This window comes from Dermacentor silvarum, chromosome 6 (genome assembly GCF_013339745.2).
Source record: "Dermacentor silvarum isolate Dsil-2018 chromosome 6, BIME_Dsil_1.4, whole genome shotgun sequence".
In the NCBI taxonomy this organism is placed as follows: domain Eukaryota; kingdom Metazoa; phylum Arthropoda; class Arachnida; order Ixodida; family Ixodidae; genus Dermacentor; species Dermacentor silvarum.
The window spans coordinates 155650796-155674093 of NC_051159.1; the positions used below are offsets into that span (position 1 = coordinate 155650796).

Genomic DNA, 23298 nt, shown 5'->3' on the forward strand with positions numbered 1-23298 from the left:
CTATCGCTACCCCTAACGCTCCTGCTCCTACGACATCGGCTGCACTGACATCGTGCACCATTACCACCCCTCATCGTGATCCACCAGTCTTTGCGGGTCTCCGCGGGGATGACGTCAACGACTGGCTCGACAATTACAACCGCGTGAGTTCGGCCAATGGGTGGACCGATAGACAGAAGTTGACTAACGCCGCGTTCTATCTGCCCCACGTTGCGAAGACGTGGTATTTTAACCACGAAACTGACTTCGCCGACTGGTCAGCGTTTACTACCAGCTTGCGGCAAATTTTCGCGTCTTCGGGCCCATTCACACTTGCGACTAGGCGAGGTCGCGCGACCAATTGCGACTGGCGACCAGAAAACTACTCAAGGTGAACGATGTTCACACTTACAAATGCGACCGACGAGTCGCTAAACCTAAATGTATCACGATATGCCGTTCACGTCTGCTTGAAATGTCATCGCCGCGTAAAATAAGCGTCAGCGTATACGGACGTCCTGTTCCTTCGCATCTGATTGGTTCAGCTGTTCTGCGACTGTGGTCGCGCGACTGAAAAATCGAGCAGTGAGCGACTGGCCCGAAACGGTCGCATTTCGAGAAAAGCGACCATTTGCGACTACTAATTGCGACTGGTCGCTTTGCGACCAACTTGGTCGCGCGATCTCGCCTAGTCGCAAGTGTGAATGGGCCCTTCATCTGGCCGTTCAGAAGTCGCCAAACAGAAGCTCGCTGCGCGTGTTCAACTTCCACAAGAGTCATATACATCGTACATCGACGATGTCCTGGCTCTATGCCGCCGCGCCAACGTTGGAATGACGGAAGCCGAACGCATTCGCCATATTCTTAAAGGCATTGGTTCCATCGCATTCAACGCCTTAGCTGTTCAAAATCCCACCTCGGTTCAAGATATTACATCGACGTGCCAGCGCTTGGACGAGCTTCATGCCCTCAGTCTTCACCGTGACAGCGACCTTCCAATGCCACCTCATTCTGATTTACGTGCTCTTATCCGCTCTATTATTCGCGAAGAACTTCAGGAGCAGCAACAACGGCGATCCATTGTTGTTCCCGCCCCATCGCCAACGTTTGAATTGCGCAACCTTGTGAAGGAGGAGTTGGCAGCCATGACGACACCGACAACGTCTGTTGTCCCAGCAGCGTTCCCGATGCCCATACGCGGAAGTCGCTGCAATGCCACCTGCTACTGTCCCTTCTGGGCCTCCTGACCTCACCTGCGGCCATTTGGCCTCTATGGGCGCCCGAGCACCTGCTGTACCTTCGTATACTCCGTGGCGTCCACCTCGTCCGGTCTGCTTTTACTGCGGTATACGGGGCCACATATCGCGTTACTGCCGTCGCCGCCAGCTGGATGTAAGCCGAGGCTATGCCGATTTTGAGCGAGACGAGATCCGACGACACGACGCTTACTACCCAGGCCCGTCCGCTTTCACGCAGCGTCGTTCTCCATCTCCTCCAGCGTCTCCACGTCTGCCTCAGGGCTCCCGTTCGGCTAGACGACGTTCTCCTTCTCCCTACCGCCGCTCTGCATCACCGCTTCGCCCCATCTCCCGCCTTGCTGACCAACACTCGGAAAACTAAGGATTGCAGTTTTTGGAGGGAAAACTGCGTCCTCTCGAACTTCGGAAATACCTCCTTGTCGCCCGGCCAATATGCTATCTGTAACTCTCGAAGGTGTTCCTGTGCAAGCTCTCGTCGATGCTGGTGCCGCTGTTTCCGTTCTGCGTAGTGATTTGTGCTCACGGCTCCGTAAAGTCAGAACGCCTTATCTTGGACCCGTTTTACGCGGCGCTAATAACGTACCCATTCACCCCGACGGACAATGTACGGCTCGTGTTTTGATCGATGGCATTCGTCACCACATTGAGATGATTGTGCTACCCGCGTGCATCCATGAACTTATTCTCGGTTGGGACTTCCTGCATTCTGCCTCTGCTGTTATATCATGTAGGGAGAAAGTGGTCCACATCACAGATACCACGGATGCACCTATTTTGGAGTCGTCACCCTCCATCTTGAACTTGGCTGTCGCTGCAGATTACGTCCTGCACCCTGGTCACGAACACATTGTAGCTGTCACATCCGGCCAGCTAACCGATGGAGACGCACTGGTTACCCCCTCTTCACGCTGCACTTCACGAGGAATTCTAGTCGCCCCTTGTCTCGTCCAGTTTTCATGTGGCCGAGCTCTCCTGTACGCCTGCAACACAACCCCAGATCCTGTATTGTTGCCCAAAGGGATGACCGTGGCAACCTTCACCGACCCCCCACTGATCTCTGTCGCAGCGCTTTCCCCTTCTTCGTCACCAGTACCAACCTCAGGTTTGGATTCTTCTTCTCTCCGAGCCCTAATTGGTTCTGACCTAACCGCTGCCCAGTCGGATGCGTTACTCGCCCTTTTGGCTAAGCACAAATCCTGCTTTGATAGCTGTGCCACCGCATTGGGCCAGCCTTCCGTAGCTGCACACCGCATCAAAACCGACGGTTCTGCAATTATGCGCCGTCGCCCATATCGTGTTTCGCAGTCGGAACGGAAGGTCATTGAACAAGTTGATGACATGCTATAGCACGAAATATTATACGACCTTCATCCAGTTCCTGGGCGTCTACTGTCGTTCTGGTGAAGAAAAAGGATGGTTCCGTTCGCTTTTGCGTTGATTATCGATCGCTCAATAAGATTACACGCAAGGATGTGTATCCCATGCCTCGAATTGACGACGCCTTAGATACACTACAAGGAGCGGAATATTTTTCCAGCCTTGATCTGCGATCGGGATATTGGCAAATTCCCATGAACGAGGCTGACAAAGAGAAAACCGCTTTCGCCACGCCGGACGGACTTTATGAATTTAATGTAATGCCATTTGGCCTGTGCAACGCTCCAGCCACGTTTGAGCGTATGATCGACACTGTTCTTCGTGGCCGTAAGTGGAAGACCTGCCTCTGTTATCTGGATGACATCGTTGTTTTTTCTTCCAGCTTCAGCCAACACCTACAGAGATTAGACAAAGTCCTCCGATGCCTTTCAGATGCTGGCCTCCAGATTAACACTAAAAAGTGCACATTCGCCAGTAGAAGCATCAAAGTGCTGGGTCACGTCGTTTCAAAAGACGGCGTCCAAACTGACCCTGAGAAGATTGCTGCTGTGCTTCAATTCCCTTGCCCATCAAATCAAAAAACATTGCGCAGCTTTCTCGGCCTGGCGTCTTACTTGCGCCGTTTTATACGCAATTTTTCTACAATAGCAGCTCCTCTACATAAGCTCCTGGTCACCGGCGCCTCTTTCACATGGTCCGAAGACTGTGAGTCGGCATTTCAAGCCCTTAAGAAACATCTCACTTCTGGACCGGTGCTTCGCCATTTTGATGAGAGGGCACCCACTATACTCCACACTGACGCAAGTGCGCAAGGCATCGGAGCAGTGCTCCTGCAACGGGGTCCCGCGTCTAAAGAGCAGGTTGTGGCGTATGCTAGCCGGACCCTCTCGCCATCTGAACGGAACTACACGATCACAGAGCAGGAATGCCTGGCTATTGTTTGGTCCATTCAGAAGTTTCGCCCGTATCTCTATGGTCGCCACTTCACCATCGTCACCGACCATCATGCTCTGTGTTGGCTGTCATCTATGAAGAACATGTCAGGACGCCTGGGACGCTGGATACTACGCTTACAAGAATATGATTTCACGATAACGTACCGGTCTGGCAAATGTCATCATGATGCAGACGCACTGTCTCGATGCCCGCTTTTGCCTTCTATCGATCGTGCGCACTCCCCGTCTCTACCACGTCGCTCTGACGCTACGCCTGCCGCCTACCAGCTCACGCTAATGTCACTGGATCAAGCTCAGCTTTCTTCACGCTCCGATTTAGCTTCCCTTCAGCACGCAGACTCCTACTGTCGAACTCTCATTGATCGCCTTCGCGGCCTAACTAAACCACCCAACAGCCGCTTGCGACGCCAGCTTCAGCAATTTCGCCTTCAAGATGGGGTGCTTCATCGTTATATTTATCATCCTACGGGTAACAAATGGGTCCCAGTCATACCTCGCTGTCTTCGTCTTCGAGCTTTAGAAGCATTTCATGATGACGTTGCCGCCGGCCACTTAGGCTTCCACAAGACCTACGACCGCATCAAGACCCGCTGCTTCTGGCCTGGATTGTCCACAACGGTAGCCAAATACGTTGCCTCATGTGCCTTGTGTCAGCACCGCAAACGCTCCACATCCCCGCCTGCCGGTTTTCTTCAGCCTCTGCCATGTCCGACCGAACCTTTCGAGTGCGTTGGAATTGACTTATACGGTCCCTTGCCGTTGATGCCCTCCGGTCACCGCTGGATCGTCACAGCGGTAGACCACTTAACAAGATACGCTGAGACTGCGCCTCTTCGATCTGGTGCTGCTTCTGAGGTTGCTGACTTTTTCCTGCAATCCATAGTCTTGCGTCATGGTGCTCCTCGCGTTCTTTTGTCCGATCGTGGCAAAGCCTTCATGTCCCACGTCCTTGAGGAAGTCTTGCGGCAGACTAATACGAAGCATAAAACCACTTCTACATATCACCCGCAAACCAACGGCCTTACTGAACGCTTCCACCGAACGCTCTCTGACATGATTTCTATGTACTTACGTCCTGACCACACAAACTGGGACAACATCCTTCCCTGTGTTACATTCTCTTATAATACTGCGACACAACGAACTACCGGTTACAGCCCTTTCTTCCTGGTGTATGGACGATCTGCCTCCTCCATCTTCGACACCGAATTCTTTTTCTCTCCTGCTTCGTCTAACACCTCCCTCCCAGAAGAGTTTGCAGCTCGACTCGCGTGTTGCCGTGAAATTGCTCGTCGCAACACCGCCGCTACCCACGAAGAAAGAAAACGTCGCTGCGACAATAAATGCCGCGACATCGCCTTCCATCCTGGAGACCAAGTCCTCCTATGGACGCCGGTTCGAACCCCTGGACTTTGCTAGGAATTCCTTCACCGGTACATTGGGCCCTACACAGTCCTACAACAAACTTCCGCAGTGAACTATCTAGTCACTCCGCTTCACTCCGTCGAGGACCGCCGTCGTCGTAGTGCAGAAATTGTTCACGTCTCCCGCATGAAGCACTTTATTCCCCGTTCAGCCGATCTTTAGATTGTGGCCAGGTTGGCCGCTTCCACGAGGGGGGGGGGGGGGGGGGGGATTAGTGTAAGCACATTTCACGTACTTCATCGTTCTCATTTGTATATAGCCATTATCATCCCTGTTTCTCTTCTTCTTTGTGTTTGAGCCTCGGCCGTGCCGGTGGAATAAACGGGTCTGCCAGTGCTGCCTGTCCTGGTCGTCGTCCGTCTTTCAATATATATATATATATACAGGGTGTTTCAGCGAACACTTTCAAAATTTATTTAAGGTTGCCTGTGGCAGATAGCCCAATTCTAGTTCATGAGCTGGTCTACTCGAAGCGGCGGACATTACTTGCACAAGAAATTGAATTGCATAATCGAATGATTAACAAAAAATCACTAATTAAGTTTTTAACTAATTACCTGATGGCCTCTATTGCAATTTACAAATTGTAGCCATGGAGTTCGCAAGGCGGATCCACTTGAAATTAATTCTCAGGTTGACACCAGTTTCGAGATATTATTTCCCGAACTTTGCGGAAAATTGCATTGGCGTTCCAGTTAAGTTGGTGCTTCAATGAAGAAAAAGACGTTTTGTTTAAAAACTAACTGGAACGCCAATGCATTTCTCCGCAAAGTTCGGGAATTAATATCTCGAAACTGGTGCCATCCCAAGCATTCGTTCCAAGTGGATCCGCCTTGTTAACTCCATGGCTACAATTTTTAAATTGCAATATGGGCCATCAGGTAATTTGTTAAAAACTTAATTAGTGAATTTTTGTTAATCATTCGATTATGCATTTCAATTTCTTGCGCAAGTAATGTCCGCCTTTTCGAGTAGACCAGCTCAATGACTAGAATTGGGCTATCTGCCACAGGCAACCTTTAAGAATTTTTGAAAGTGTTCGCTGAAACACCCTGTATATATATCAGTGAGCATTTTTGCATAGAAATTAAGGTTCTGTTCAGTAAGGTCCGACAGAAAAGGCGTGAAAAAACGAAGAAATATGTGTGGGTGTGACAGGGCAGAATTTTCATGTAGAAGATAGAGAAGTCATCAGTCTTGCATCACCCTTGCAATGCTGATTTGGCACAAGTAGTCTTAAGCCATAGGATTTTTTTTTTCGTTACAAATAACTACAATGTTTTCAAGTCCATCTGAACTAAACTCGCAAGTAGCTGAACGGCGTAAACAGCCGGTGTCGTTTCTCCACATTAACATGCAAACAGCTGGCTCGAACGACTACTTTATTTCTTAAAACGTTCGATTTCTCATTTTCTGTCATTATGATGACAGACTTCGTGCCGCAGTGACATTGACGTTATGCATCTTGATGGATTTAATGTGGCTAACTTGAATAAAGAATCTAAAAAGAGTGGTGCGGTATGTTTACATGTGAAAGCAGGATTGAAGAATGAACGGAATAAAGATCTGTCTCTGTGTACCGATGACATAGAAGCTTTAACGTTAAAATTTAAAATGCCAGAAATATGTGTTTGTAGTAATGCATCGGCCTCCAGAGGGTAACATTGATGCATTTATTCAACATCTAGAAAACATATTTTCGGTTATTAAGAATCTCAGTTGCACATTATAATGTTCGGTGGTGAGTTAAACATAGACATGTTGAGCAGCACATATAAACAGGCTCGATTTTCAGACATTCTTGTTTCGTTCTTTTCCACAAATGTAATTACTATGCCCACCCACATTACCACTGCTAGTTCTGCTCTCCTAGCCTTGTTCATCACAAGTAGTTACATGCATCCACTACAGGCAGGGGCTCTCGATGCCGTGATAAGCGATTGTTTGCCCGTATACTTTGCCCGCTTAGAGATACCACTTAATGAAAGGAGTCATGTTGCGATGGCCACGCATTTTTAACAAGAAGCTAATACATTAAAGTGGAGCAACATATCTTGTAGCTCCGCCGATCTCGCGTATGACATCTTTATTAATACTTTGTGCTCTGTGTACAGAAAACGCTTTCCTTATAAGACCTTAAAGAGGCCAAAGTGTGCCTGCAGACCTTCGATCACTTCCAGGGTACTTAATATCATTAAAGAAAAAAATAGGTTATATCAGGTATTTCTGGCAATGGAAGATGTGAGTATATTTAACGAATTTAGGATTTACAGAATGAAATTATCTAAAATAGAAAAGCAAGCTAAACATAGTAATTACTTCATGATGTTCGATGGTTGTTTTGACTCTAAACATATGAAATAAACTTAATTATATCATTTCTTCTAAATGAGCAACTGTTGATATTGGCAAGCAGTTAATTAACAAGAAAATATGCAAGGGCACAGTATTAGCCAACAAGTTTAACGAGTACTTCACTTCATTCGTCAATAGCACCCTCAGTCAAGATTCATTAGGTTACCTACCTCCTTAAAAGATTGGCTATTTGCTGATCCAACAGATCAACAGGAGGTCATTAATGGGTTTAAGAATTAAAAAAATGGAGAACGCTTAAGCTTCGCCTTTAAAAGTGGAACATGATAGCACTCAAAGATCCCTGAGTGCTTGTCAGGATTCCTGGCAACTGCAGCTTTCTTTTTTCTCCACCTTCGCCTGTGCGTGCCGTTACCATTTTACGCTGCCGTAAACTCACTGGAAACTTACGCTGCCGAGGAGGCAAGCGCCATCTGGATGGTGTTTTTGCAAGTAACATACCCGAGCGCGCCGCTGTTGTTATGGTAGAAATGCTGGAAAAGGCATTTGTGTTTGAGTTTCCTCTTAACAGAATTATGTTTTCTCCTACATTCAAATTACAATCCGACGCTGCCATGCGTGTAGGTTGTAGTTACTTGTATTTTACGATTTTTCTGATGGATTTTACTTTGACCAATTAAAATTTTGTTCACTAACTCCTTACTCCACGCGGAGGGCCTGTGTGGTCGGGGTGGTTCGGGATGAATTTCTCCGCCACAGACGCCGATGCTTACGCCGACACTGATGCCCTCAGCGACGCGGACGCCGGATTTTCGCTGTCGCGTTAAAAAACATAACTTCATTCCACAGTTCACAGGTTTTGCTCCTAAGTAGTATTTGAAACGTTATGTGTTATTAGGTACAGGTGTTTGGTAACGAATATCTAGAAGCCTGAGAGGATGCTATAGGAACTATGTTACGAGCGATGGAATGGAAAATCATATGGATAACTTTAAGAGACTAGAATCCAGCAGTAGGGAGAGTAAATACTGGTAACCGGTTTCAAGATGAGATTAGAATGAAGAATGTAAGTTGGGAAGGGTATGTAATATGTGCAGAGCAGATAACCGGTGGTGTGTTAGTGACAGTACGGGTACCAAGGGAGGTTGAACTCTATCATGGGATGGTGAAGGTTCCAGCCATAATTACTACATATTAGCGTTTGGAAGAGCGAGCGAAGACGAGGAGAGCGTAGTGGCGCCACCAAGGATTCTGAGCTCGTGAGTACGCAGTCGGCCTTGCAGCATTCAGACAACGATGACGGGACTACACATCCTGAGTAGACTTAACATTAAACCCATATACACCATGGAAGGCAAATTACCACTATCTCCCGCAATCAGACATTACCTAATAATCAAGCTAATACCCCAAAACACTCTGGTGGGCAGGCACGACGCCAGGAGAAAAGCCAGGGCAGACAAATTACACGAAGATCACGAACAAGACCAAACGGCGGTCTTCGTTGATGCCGCCAACCAGGGACACAACACATACACCCTAAGTGCCATGGACGGAGAATCTAGAATCATAAATGTGGCCTCAACTAGAGCCGCAATAATCAGAGGCCGAAGAAGTGGTCATAGTGCTGGTCATCATAAACCCAACCACCCATACTGTCCTTAGCGACTCTAAGAGCGCTATTCTCAGCTTTATGAGGGGCAGTGTGGGACTAAATACAGCCAAGATCCTGAGAGACTTCAATCAGGAAGGCAGAACAAAAACCAATCTTGTCTGGGTCCCCGCTCATTCGGGAAATCCCAGCAACGAGGAAGCGCATAAAGTGGCCCGAGGGTTAACAAACCAGGTCGCCCTCTCCTTCGAACTGTACCCCCCGATGGGAGGGGTACTGACTTCCTCCAACGAACTTACCAACCTATATAACTAGAACAGGAGAATATACCCTATATCACACTGCAACCTTACTAGAGCGCAGGCCACAATCCTCCGCCGAATTCAAACACCCTTACCACTTCTCATCGCTTAGCGATCTTCACGGATGGGGAGGTTGACCGATATGCAAAAACTGCGACAAAAATGCCATAGCAAAAAAAAAAGAGACATTTTCTTAAAATTTTTGTGCGCAAACAAACACGGACTAAGTAAAGGAGAACACAAAGCAGGTGGTTCTTCGAAAATAAAACCAGTTGTTAGAAAGCGCTCGTCCTTGTATTCTCATTTTCTTCGTCCCTGTTTGTTTGCGCACAAAAATTTTAAGAACATGGATCTGTTCCAACTAGGTCGACTCGCAGTTATGCTTTAAAGACACATCCTCTGGGAATGCGAGGTCCTTCCTCCACCCAGAGAGCATCTGCCAGCTCCCTCAGAAACGACATGGGAGACCCTAATACGGTCCCCAGTAGAAAAGCTGCAAAAAGGAATCATTGCCTGGGCGGAAGAGGTCGCAGCCGACAAGCCCTGAAATGGCTCTTAATAAAGTTGTTTCCTCGTCCTCCTGCAGCGTTCAAAAATGCAATAAAAGGCGCTTTACAATAATAATAATAATAATAATAATAATAATAATAATAATAATAATAATAATAATAATAATAATAATAATAATAATAATAATAATAATAAAAATTTGCAAGCATGGGATTTGGAGTCGGCTGATCTAGCAGAGTCTTTCATCTTATGGTACATATAAATTTGATGAAGATGACTATAACGAAGCAAATATAAAATGTTGTGCGGATCTTAGCACTGTGGGAATAGGTCGACATGTAGCTTTTTTTGATGTAGGTGCTTGTGTTAATGATAAATGTGTTGACATTTTGTGATGGTACATAAATGTAGATACTATGTTATGTGCCTGCATATTTACATTATGTACATGCTATGCTGATGTTGTGCATGGGATGACTTTGCTTGTGTTGGAGCACACGAGAAGGAATTCAGAAGGAGCTTCAGCTCAGGGTGAACTCCGATGCCGGCTATTCAAATACATCCAAAACGCAGAAATGCTTTTATAAGATGACCGCTAGACCTTGAAATTGGTTGAAAGTTAAATTCTAGTGACTGTAGGAAGCAGAACTTTCGTTTAAGGACTGAAATATTTTACCTTAAGAAAGTCGCAGTTTCGCCCGAAAATCGAAGCATCGATTGCGATAGCAAATTAGTAGAGAGCTATACGAAGCAAGGGTAGCGGTTTAATGGACGGTATAAAGTTGTCAACATTCGCTTACTAACTAAATAGACAAGCACGGTGTCACGCGCGCACAGGTAAACATGAACACATCTCTCTCGATTACCGTGGTAACTCGCTGTGAAAACGCCAGGTGAGAAAGCGCGCCAGCAGCAGCGGGCAAATTGACCTTCACGCTGTCTCTTGTCTCGCTTCGGCGCGAACTAAACGTCGAAAGCAGAGCGCATACGAAGCTACCAGCACTCTGCGCATGCACTTTGTCCCATCGCATATCGCTTTGAAGATGAGGCCCGCGCGGGCGCGCACTTGGCCCAGATCGCAGATCGCTTTCAATATACGGCGGCCGCACGGCCGCGCTGTAGGCAGCAGCCGACGGAGCAGAACACAACCCCCCATCCCTCTCCGTCGCCTCGCCCCCGTGCCTCGCGCGCGAAAGACCGCTCCCTTCCGGCCGGCCTTCCTTCATGGCGTTCGCTACATTGAGCCGCGATTGCTGACTTACCCTCCTAAGCTTTCACTCGCACACACAGCGTACGGCGTGCGGGGACGATTTTATCGCCGTCGGACTTTATGCAGAACCTCACGGCGACGGCAGAAATGCGCTTGCAGTGTCCATATAATTGTCGCAATATATATAATATATCGAAATAAAATAGCTCAAAATTGGTAAGCTTGAAAACTAAATGCACAAACTTCACAAATCCGTAACTGCACCAAAAACAGATATAGTAGTTCTGTTGGAAAGATGAAAAAAATTCAACATATTGCACACACTCGTAGGGCTTATAACCTCTGATGAACGCAAGTTTTAGTTTGATAAATTATATCTACTATGGCATAGGCTCTCAAACGCGACCATTTCTGCCCGGATGGACAAACGTACTGTAGAGCTCCCATTTAGTTCCGATTGCGTCATGCGTGGCGCGACAAGGGTGCCGTCTGCACATGAGACAAATGCATGGTCAAGTAATGGCTTCTTTCCTCTACACAACGATACTAAAGTAAAGCGCATGACATCAGTTGACGTATTAGAAAGCTTACATGCTTACTAATATGTCAACAGACGGTGCCATTGTTAACAAGCTTGTTGGTACAAGCCGCAAACCTGCTTCATAGGGGATGCTCAAATATCCATCTATGTATGAGAAAAATAACATTGTCTTATCGGAAATAACCGCAGATAGCCGCAGATGACCGCACACTTCTGATTTATTCCAAATGAAACAGGACAATACTGTACCCAAACGTGCCATAGAACAAACACACCATGAAAGGATACATCTTTGTGAAATTTGAGTGTGAAAGAACGAGTGATTTAGTCGGAAGAGTAGCAAAAGAAAAAAAAGCGATAAATCGGAAATGATAATTTTATTTAACATACTTCCTACATCTTGTACCGTCTACTTATATTTAGGATTTTTCGCACGATCACATGCAAAATGTATGTTAATTTGATCATACAGTTTCACTGCATTTTGTGTGTTCTCACACAAGATGTGTAGGGTGTAGAGATGTAAATTCCGGGAAAAATGCCGGTAAATATTGGGAAAAAATGTTTTTTTTTTCAGCACAGAAAAATATTTCCGCACACAGCAATACTTGCCATTCTCTGCTGCGCACCCGGCGCAGTATACGATCTTAGAAGTGACTACGACAACGACGAGAAAACTGCAGCACAGTTTTCAAGTGTCTTCATCATTTGCTTTCGCTTTCATTGTCAAAACTTGGCGTAACTTTCAAACAGCAAAATATGGGATGCCCTCTGAGTTTGTGCCCAGAACGTGCGTCTGGGACACCGCAAACGTCAACATGATAGCAAAGCCTTTGCACTAATCAGCCGCTGACCCCTATAGCGTCTAGGCTGCTGCAGATACCTTCACCATCTGCCAGTTGTGAACTAAACTGGTCTTTATTTAGAAATGTTCTTAACAAGCTTTGCAAGAAACTCACAAATAAACGAGCTCGAAAACTCGTCTACGTACAACTAAATTGGACTTTGGAAGGAGCCTCGACTGATTCTAATGCGAATGTGTCCAGTGAGTGGCTCGTACACAGAGTGACTTTTTTTTGCAGATATCAGATTGGGAATCTTTCGTAGATGAGAAAAAGGCGCTCATTCCATTGTCTTTGCGTTCTCTGCGTAATTATCGCATGTACTTAAGTAAAAAATTGTTTTATTACTGGAATAATGAAAATAAACTATTTTAAGGAAGTTTCAATATTCTTCAAAATTTCCTGAAAGAAACAATAAAAAAACGTTTTCTTTTCTCCAGTTGAATATGGTTTCCCGCTCACTGTGGTTTCTCAGATTATCAGCATTCTCCTAGGTGTTATTTCAATGTAGTGTTTGTTGTATTACATTAAAAAAGTTGATAAAGGTGACACTTGCTTTATTATTAGGACAGGTACACAACTGCCCTACGGTAAAAACAGCGTCAGTGAAATATTACTGAAGTGCATATTACTAACTGGAGCTCCGCATCATTTGTATTTATTTATGCAATTCATAATATGTATGAGGCAACACAAGTAAGTGGTTTTAGTACAAACTGGAATACAGCACATGTGAAATTTTATACGGGTCTACGAATATTGGAAACTTTCAAATAACGAATTGAATGTTGTATTCGATTGGGTCCTGGAATATAATAGACACTACTTGATTGGGTCGTTCAATTGAATACTCGCCGCTCGAAAATTCGAATATTTTTTGAAACTTATGTCTTCGACTATACATGATCAAGCATGAAGTTGAAGCAAAGATGCCTCCCATTCACAATGCACGTAATGTACTACAGCGCGCTGCGTTGCTCAGACAGCCAGATTTTTCTATCTAAACACAATCACTCGCAATAAAATGTTGTTTAGATACGGCATTCATTGTAACATGCTTTAATCAATAGTGACACCATTTGCCATGACCATTCGAACTTGAGAGAAAGGCTCTTTTCACTCTGCCGTCACCGCAGGCGACGCGCATGCGTAGTTTAGTTCCGAAGGTACACAGGATATTACTTGGGCCAAACTTTCACCTTTATAATCTTTATAGGATAACGCATGACCGTGTATGCTCCGAATAGCCCTAAGTTTTAGAACAATTTCCATAGCTATTCCTGTTGGTCCCTTTGTGCTTTGATAAAGCATGCTTTATAATGTCAGTGTAATGACACACTTTCAATTGTTGTGAATACCAGGACGTAAGAAATCTCGTACATTATTCGCGAACTGCTTGAAAATTATTTGTCGTTCAATTCGATTCATATCTGGCACTGCTGTTCGCACACCTCCAGAAACCTTAAGTAACGAAAGTAATGCAAAAAAGACTAAGTTCAGTAACGGAATACAATTGACCGAAACATAGGAAAATACAGGCAGAATTTCAACTCAGTAAGGCATTAGAACGTGCATAATAATGATGTCAGCAACAAAATGTAAATTTTACTTACTTGCACACGATAGTACTTTCGTCAACGTTAGGCACGTTCTCCTTCAGCTGAAACATAGATATGAACAGCAAATGAAACGGGAGGTTGTATCGCTATGTTCAGCTCCAGCGAACTTGATTATGCAATAGCTGCATTAAATGGTTTGAAACATCCTGTACCAGGTACCTACATGACAAATTGGTTCAACCTTTTCTTTTCTGTCTTTCTTTCTCCTGTTGCATGAAATTGGAAACTTAAATTCATAGGAGAACGGGCTGTAGTACCCATGCCCATTTTAAAATGTTTCACTGTACGCTATTCTTACATGTCTGATTTTAGAGTTCTACTTCAACACAGGATCAATGAATCACAACAGGGCGTGTGAGACGTCGTGCGTTCTGGGAAATCGGCAGACACTTATTTTGACGACACAATGCTGTCGTATTTAATTGGGCAAGCTCATCTCTGCACTTCCTTGTTACTCAAGTACCCTGAAAGGCCGTGAGCGTTACATGGAAGGTGCACTACAATAAATAAAACAAGGTAACACAACTTCTTAACATAGTCCACTAAACAAGAAAACAAGCTAAATGAGGATTGCGGATTCCGAATGAGGTATGCGTATTCAATTTTAGAGCCTACCAAAGCGGTATAAGCACAAATTTTAGTGGCAGATTTAGCCGAAGGCAAATAGCGCCTTACAAAGCTGTGTTTCGAAGGCCTTGCTAACTATTGCGTCTGCGTGGCTGTTCCGTGTCAGACGGGATGACAAATTTACACCCAAATACTTTACTATACATACTGAGACTATAGGCATACTTTTCATGTGTAGTTATAACTAGACAGCTCTTGTAAGTTCAATGGCTTTTGTTTTAGTGACTGGTAATTTATATTTGCCACGCGTTCAATCATTTACCAAGCTTGTCTAAATCAGGCTAAGTAGGTAGTATCCACAGCACTAGTAATTTGTCTATAAATCACGCAATCATCAGCATGTATGACTGTGGAGCACAGACTACTAATAATATCATTAATATAAACTACGAAAAAAAAAGTAGGCTCTAGCAAGGCACCCTGTGGTACTCAGATTTAGCGTGAATGAATGGTAGAAATGTTATTTCGTGAGAGCTAATTGGTAGCGGTTAGTTAACACAACTGTTGATCCATGTAATAATCCTCATATTTATTTTGAGACCTGCCAATTCGCCGTTTAGGCACAAGTGACGGATTTTGTCAGAAGCCTTCGCGATGTCGACAAGTACGCATCAACTCTGCGTAAAGATTGAAAAGCGTGGTGTCAGTCATTCATTGATTTGAATAGTTGTGTTTCGCCAGTTCGACTCTTAGAAATATATGCTCGTTGACAAAAATATGCGGATCCCACGCACTGTGAGAATCGACCTAAGTGAACCTCTCTGTGTTGTTTGCTTTGATCGACGGTAATTAGAGGTGATGTTGACGGGAATGTTTATTCCCTTCAGCGTTTAGTGCAATACGAAACAGGTGAGTTGATGGTAAATGTTACTGCACGCCTTGTGTCAGTTGTCCGCTTGACATTTTCCAGCATGTTGATTTTTCTGAAATAGCAGAAACGTGCTGTACCGTACTTTGAACTTAAATTTGTCTAGTTTGTCCCCAACTGCTTTCGCCTTCTCGTGTCGCCTTTTCCCTCTCTTCGCCAGTATGGTGGCGCCATCTAGTTAAGGTGCCTGCAAACGCAGTGTGCGCAGGCGCAGACGACGAGATGCGATTCAGACGAGGCGCGCAATCAACGCTATTCTGATGTGAGATGTGTGCCACGTATTCTGGATACATCTTCGGTACACGTTATGGCGTCTCCTCGCAAGGTACGAACCGCTGCTGAAGAAGCGAATCGTAGAGCTAGCTACGTACGCGGCTACAACCAGGCATCACCGGGCTCAGCAGACTGCTGTGAAGAGAGCATTACCAGCCGCAGCTCGCCGTCGACACCGGGCGAACAGTTCAGATCGTTCTTGTCAAAACGAGGCGAAGAGACTTTGTCGCGAACACCCTGGTGTGTGTGGCGCCGAAATTGGAGCTACTCTTGAGCCGCTCCACCAGCTTACGCTGTGACTGTGCTGCGTGTGCCGTGGAGGTCTGTGACTTTTTTCATCTATTTTCATTTCCATTAATTTATCATTTCTTTAATTCAATTAGTAAGTACAAGTAATTTCCCCTATGTTGTTCTTGGTGTCTTTGTTTATTGGCTTCTTATGATATAATGAATAAAAATCGGGCTCCTCGGTTCCCTTTCTCGTACTTTCATTCATGTTTTTTGATGTGCTTCTTTGAAGTTTCACATAACAATTCCGAAAATTGGCTGAACTATTATAACTACTATACAACCATTCAAAGTATATCAGTCATCAGGTTATAATATTCTGTATCACGGTATACGTTGGGTCTAATACGTCTTAAAAGAAAACGTTAAAACATAGAAGCACCGAAAATAAGATTTGGTGCTTTACGGTAAGAGATAAAGGCGTTTCATGAAAAACTTCTCTGATGATGATGATTATTATTGGGGTTTATTGGCGCAAGGGCCAGATGTGGCCAAAGAGTGCCAATGCTATGGTAATAGGCTGCTATTGGTGGATGAATAATTAATATTAAGACGTGGATTAAGCATGGCTGTATAGAGGCCTAAAAGATTCGTTGAATTGGCCGCAACTATATATGCATTAAAAGTTGACGATGGTACATGACATGTTATGAAGAAACAATGTATTAAGAAGAGGTGATATACTAAATGAGGTAGCACTAGTACCTCATCAGGGCCCTTAAGCACAAGGACCTGGAGGCATGTGCCATACAGGTCACAACTATCGTAGCAGCAGCCTCCGTTAAGAGGACGCGCTACGAGTGACGTGGGCTTATAACGCGCAATAAGTCGACATCTTGCAAAAATTGTAAAACTGATTTAGCGTCAAAAATTGGTTCTGCTCCAAGAAACAATACCGGATGAGGGGGAATGTGGCATCGCTGTGCTATAGGAAAGTGCTTATTTCGTTGAGCCTCTAGTTCCCGACACACCACGGTCAGCCTCTCACCACACCTACCACAGAGAGGAGGTTCACCACCAGTCTAAGAATGAGTGCCCTGAAAATGTCCTATTCGCAGTCGACAAAGCACGCCATCAGTTTGTCGCGATTTTGTTACCGAAGGCCAGTATCGTAGGTGCGGCTTGATTAAATGAAGTTTATTGGAGGTTTCACGGTCCCAGATGGATTGCCAAAAGTTTCTCAGCTTATTGCGCAAGAAAGGCTTCAAGTCTGTGGGAGGGATTGGTACGGTAGAGTTACAGGCTCTCGTAGTTATGGATGTAGCAAGTTCGTCTGCAAGCGTACTGCCCACTATGCCTCTGTGCCCTGGCACCCAGCATATCACGATATATTGGTTAGATGCGTACATAGTACACAGAGATGAGTAAATGTAATTGATTATTGGATTTTTATGTTTCCGTAGAGACACTAAAGCTCTTACTACGCTTAGGGAGTCTGTAACTATGACAGCTTTTTCGAGTTTTAATGCCTTTATGTGTTTGACAGCCGACATTATTGCGTATGCCTCCGCGGAAAAGATACTTGTTTCGGGGTGCAATACATCAGATTCTGAGAAAGATGGACCAATTGCTGCATAAGACACGCCAGCATTGTACTTTGATGCGTCAGTATAAAATTCTGGGCCTGAGTATTTTAACTGAAGTTCTCGGAAGTGCATTCTAATGTATTCCACTGGAGCGTGCTTTGTAACTTCGACAAATGACATGTGGCATTTTATCATTTGCCACAGCCACGGTGGCAACAGCCTTGCTGGAGCCATCAGTGGGTGCAAATATAGTGGGACATTCATTTCCTCGCTCAACTCCCGCACGTGTAGTGTAAAAGGCTTTCTCATTGAAGGTCGGTTTTGAAATAGCGTGGCAGACTTCAAATCATTAACACGTTTTATAACACGGGTGTTTAGGATTAGATTGCACTTTGAGGAAATACATGAAGCTTATATATGTTCTTTGCAGGTGGAGTCACCACTCATTAGATTCTACCTATAAACTCTGCATAGGATTGTTTTTAAGGCGCCTGTGGCCAGGCGAATGCCTAAATGGTGAACGGGATCCAAAATCTTCAATGCACTTGGAGCGGCAGAGTGATACACCACAGACCCATAGTCCAGACGTGACCGTATGATGCTCCTGTACAGGTTCATTAAGCAGCCCCTGTCACTGCCCCATGTCGTGTGCGCAAGAATTTTAAGAATGTTCATTGTTTTCAAACATTTGGCTTTCAAATACTTTATATGTGGAATGAATGTAAGTTTAAAGTCAAGTAAGACACCAAGAAATTTATGTGTGTGTTCAGAGGTAAGCGCTGACCATTGGGCTGGATACTGGGCTCTGGGACAAGACCCCTCTTCCTTGTAAAGAGGATGCAGGATCTTTTCTGTGGATTTAGCTTGAAGCTGTTCTGATTTTCCCATGTTGAGACTTTGTTCAATCCAAACTGCGTGTGTCGCTCGCAGACTGCGATGTTACACGATTAAAATCCAATCTGCACATCATCTACATATACTGAGTAAAACATATCTTGTGGGATAAACGAACGTAAAGAGCTCATTTTAACAATAAAAAGGGTACAGCTAAGTACGCCACCATGCGGTACCCCAGTTTCCTGTGTAAATGGCCTAGAGAGGGCATCACCTATTCTATCTGGGAAAGTACGGTGTGAGAGATAACTTTCAATTATGCTAAGCATGTTGCCACGGGTACCCATTCCTGATAAGTCTCTGATAATGCCATAGTGCCCTGTGGTGTCATAGGCCTTTTCCATGTCGAGAAAAGCTGACAAGTATTGTTTGTGAGCAAATGAATCGCGTATGTTTGCTTCAATGTGCACAAGATGGTCGGTTGTGGACCGGCCTTCCCGAAATCCACACTGGTAGGGATCAAGCATGTTGTTTGATTCTAGGAAATGCAAAAGACGGCGATTTATCATTTTTTATTGCGATAGCAATTATATGGACACTCAAAAGCAGATTTCTGCTGTCGGCGTCGCCGTCGCCGTCGCCGTCGCCGTGAGGTTCCGTATGACGTCATTTGGAGAAGAAATCGTTGCCGCGCGCCGAACGCTGTATGTGCGAGTGAAAGGGCTCGAGGGGCGCGTCTTTCACGGGGAGTGAACGCACGGCGGAGAACAAACGCGCGTTCTGCGCCGTGCTCGCTTAAGGGCTGCAGAAGTAGGCGTCTCTGTTCTCCTTCACAATCACCATGTATGTAGAGCAAACGCGCCTTCTTCCGACGAGCGAGAGGCCGTGGGGGAGGGGGAGGGAAGGGAGGCGACGTTTAGCTGCGGCACGCAGTGCCTATTTATATCAGAGGCTCCGGCAACAGTCACCAACGCCGCACGCATTTTGAGCGAACGCGGGCAAAACGCCGATGGCGTCGACAACAGTTCTGCGTGTTGCCGATGCTGCTGCATGTCCAAGTTTATACAGCTGATAAAGCTAATATCATTACTCCGTATAGCTCTCTACAAGTTTGCTATCGCAATTGATGCTTCGCCTTTCAGGTGAAACTGCGACAACTTTTTTTTCGAAAAGCTTACATAAGCAACTTGTAAGTGCTATCGGACGGTCTCTTGTTACCAAGGATGGGTCTTTACCTGTTTGAAAACTGGGACAACAATAGCTTCCTTCCATGCCGCTGGAAGGTGTCCGGCTGCCCAAATGTGATTAAGAAGTGCGAGCAATGTTATCTGTGTGTCCGTGTGCATGTTCTTGATCATGTCATACATAACCCTGTCTGCTCCCGGCGCAGAGCTTTTGCAGGCGTTCAATGCTGCTTTAAGCTCGCCAATGTTGAATAGGACGGTTGTATAGATCGTTTCCTCTGCATTTGTGGTCCAGTGTCTTCCGTTCTTCTATTTCTTTGTGTTTAAGGAATGTATGTGTATAGTGCGTGGAGCTAGATACATACTGAAAATGTGTTACGAGAGCGTCTGCCTGGTCTTCCAACCTGTTTCCTTGATTATTTACCGAAGGCAGCAGATGCAGTTCCTGCCCCTTTAACCTTCTGAGCGCATTCCACACTTTTGTTTCTTGGGTATACGAATTTATTCCCAACAGAAACCTCTCCCTGCTTGCTTTCCTAGGCCTGCCGTCGCGTGCGCCTTCCCTGTGATTTGCACTGTTTGAAATGAAGAAGGTTTTCTGCAGTTGGGTATTGGCGCAGAATGCCCCATGCTTTGTTTTGCTTTTTCCGAGCTTGTCTGCAGTCCTCGTTCCACCAGGGAACTCGTCTTCCGCGTGAACGACCTTTTGTTTGAGGGATGAACTTTTCTGCAGCGTCAACAATAAAAGCGGTAAAATATAATACAGCGTGATCTATACTAAGATTACTTATAAAATCTCGTGATAAGTATGTGGATTCTTTCAAACACTTCCAGTCAGCTGACGGCTAGTTTCCAGCGAGGGTCATGCGGAAGGGAGTCATGTTGTTTCAACAAGTCCAGTGCCGCTGGGAAGTGGTCACTTTCAAATGGATCTTTGAGCACATGCCATTCTAAATCGGGGAAAAGAGAGGCAGAGCCAATTGACAGGTCTATTGATGAGTAGGAATTATGATAAGATTGTAATATGTTAGCTCCTTCCCATTGAAGAGATACGCACCAGAGTTCAAAAGAAAGTTTTCTATAAGACGACCTCTTGGGTCACATCGGGAATCTCCCCATAACGTGTTGTGAGCGTTAAAATCACCCACAAGTATGATAGGGTTCCGGAAGCTGATGAACAAGATTATAAAACTCAGTTTTTCCGAGAAAATAGTGTGGGGGTATGTATATAGAACATACAGTGACCAATTTATTAAAAAATGATCGCCATTATCTACGAAGTCAATGATGATGAGTGGGCGAAGCTCCGGAGGTAATGTGGTAAACCGTGAATCCTCCACAGATTTTGCCCACTCGATCATCATACAAAGATGTGTCACAGAAACACGGGGGTGTGGTGGGGCTTGTCGGGAATTTGCGGGAATTTGCGGGAACACGGGGCTTGTCGACGAGCCCGGGCCGCTTCCGCTTCGCGAGCTGTCACCGCAGGGTCTTGACGGCGAGCACGCGCTGCAGCCGCTTTGCGAGCCCTCCACTTCGCCGCCGCCTTGTCTTCTTCGGCGTTCATAGTAGCAGGGTAGCAGTATCGAAGCGCATTGAGTGTCGAACGGCGAAAGAGAAAGGAAGCGCGTCAAGGAGCGAGTGGAGCGAGCACCGCAAACGAGTCTTCTTCGGTGTTCATAGTAGCAGGGTAGCAGTATCGAAGCGCATTGAGTGTCGACCGGCGTAGGGTGCCTCAATGCCAGCGCCGGACGGCGGCGCTGGGCATCGAGGCACCCTAGACCGGCGAAAGAGAAAGCGCCATCCAGTGGGCGCCATTCAAATCAAACGAGAGCACAGCTGCGCCTCGAGCGGGAGCGGTGAGTACTAGTGTGGCTACAAAGGCGCGACGGGGGACAAGTCTCGACCCTGAGGAGCTTCGCCCCTAAAATTGCCCGAATTGACACTGCCTCAAAGGCCGTCTGAAGGGGTACAAGTTGACAAGCTACAGACTTGTCTACAACTATTACTACCCCACCGGACGACGCAAGAGCGTCTCGGTCTTTCCGGAAAATGGCATATTGCCGGAGAAAGTTAGATTGTGTAGATTTAAGGTGTGTATCTTGAACACACAGCACCTTACGATTAAACCTGTGTAGGATTTCTTTGACGTCATCGAGGTTGTGTAGGAGTCCTCTGACGTTCCATTGTATTATTTGTGTATTCATGTTGAAAGCGTTTTTTTTTGTGCTGTGGTGTGAAAGAGACTAACTTAACTTACAGAGCCCTTGTCGGGCTCTGCGATGCGGGCTTTTCCTTTTTTGGAGCGATCGCGAGATTCTCGCCGCTCCTTAGGCGCTGGCGGCGCCGTCTGGCGGGTTGTTGTGTCCATCGCCTCTTGCGAGGCGCTGGACACGCGCTCTTGCCAGCGGTTGGTTTGACGGGAAGGCCTCGCCTCGAGGGACGAGGCCCTGGAGGCCACCAACCCGGAGGTCGTTGGACCCTTCTTTTGAGTTGGGGGAGCAGCACTTGCTGCAGCCGCATAGGGGGCGGATGGTGTCACTGCCGGCTCACTGTGTGTGGGCCGGACAGCCGCCGGAAGCCGTCGCGTCGCTGCCCCCTTGACGCGCCACTTCGGCAAAGGTGTTCTTTGGCAGGTATGATACCCGCCTTCTTGCCTCTTTGAGCGAAATATTTTCTATGACTTTGATTGTGACGATTTCTTTTTCCTTCTTCCACGACGGGGAGGACCACGAGTAGGCGGCATGCTCGCCGTCGCAGTTGACACATTGCAGTTTGTTTTCACAGGATTCGGATGCATGTTCGTGGGCTCATTTCGCACAGGTGAGGCAGCCACGACAGTTCTGCGAACTTTGGCCAAATCTTTGACACTTAAAGCGACGGAGAGGATTCGGAATGTAGGGCCTGACTTTGATCTTTATGTATCCTGTCTATATGATCTCGGGTAGAACACTTGTACCGAATGTGAGAATACTGTGTTTCGTTTGGATCCCTTTGCCATCTCGCCTCATCTTAATTCGTTTTACATTGATCACATTTTCATCTTTCCAGCCTTCTAGAAGTTCAGCTTGGGTTAGGTCCATGAGATCATCATCTGAGACGACACCACGAGTGGTGTTTATCGTGCGGTGCGGGGTCACGGTTATCGGTATTTTGCCAAAAACACTAAGGTATGTAACTTTTCATCTTTCTTTTGTCGCGGAGTTCCAGCAGGAGATCTCCACTTGCCAACTTTGTAGCCTTGTAGCCTGGTCCTATGGTCTCGGTTAAACATTTCGCAACGAGAAAAGGTGAGGCAACTCTTACGCTCTTGTCTGGCTTTTCACTATGAATAACGTGAAAGCGCGGAAAAATTTGTTTTGTGGCCAAAAAATTGAAATGCTTCTTCAGTGCGCCCCCGTTTTTGGCGGTGATCAGGAAGTGCGGGAAAGGAACTATCCACGTATGCGGAATAGGTTTCGGCGGTGGCGCCAGCCACCCACCATGGAGCCCAACAAGGGGATACTGCAGAATCTGTAAAGGACAGGTCCTGTAAACGCCAACTGTATGCCACCACTATAACCAAATATGGAATATCCAAGGTTGGCTACCCATACAGATTAACCCTAGCTGCCTGGGAAATTGTAAGTAAAAGGAAGTGAAAAGAAGACAGGGTAGATTGAAAGTGAGAGAGAAAGATGAAGGTTTAAGAGGAGGACAGCAAAAGGGAACAGCCGATTTCCTCTGGGTGAGTCAGCCCAGGGGTGCCGTCTA

The 23298-nt window shown here is 46.0% G+C and overlaps 1 protein-coding gene across 28 annotated transcripts in view; it reads right to left on the minus strand.

Annotated features, from left to right (window-relative positions):
• Positions 1-23298, minus strand: part of LOC119456284 (neurogenic locus notch homolog protein 1-like) — a 183577-nt gene that overhangs the window by 81720 nt on the left and 78559 nt on the right. For 3 of the 28 annotated variants that reach the window (XM_049669664.1, XM_049669666.1, XM_049669665.1), the window contains exon 11: positions 13940-13986. The exons of the other annotated variants lie outside the window; for them this stretch is intronic. In XM_049669664.1, coding sequence (XP_049525621.1) covers positions 13940-13986 — 47 coding nt within the window. The remainder of the gene's footprint in view (positions 1-13939; positions 13987-23298) is intronic. 28 annotated transcript variants of the gene reach the window in all.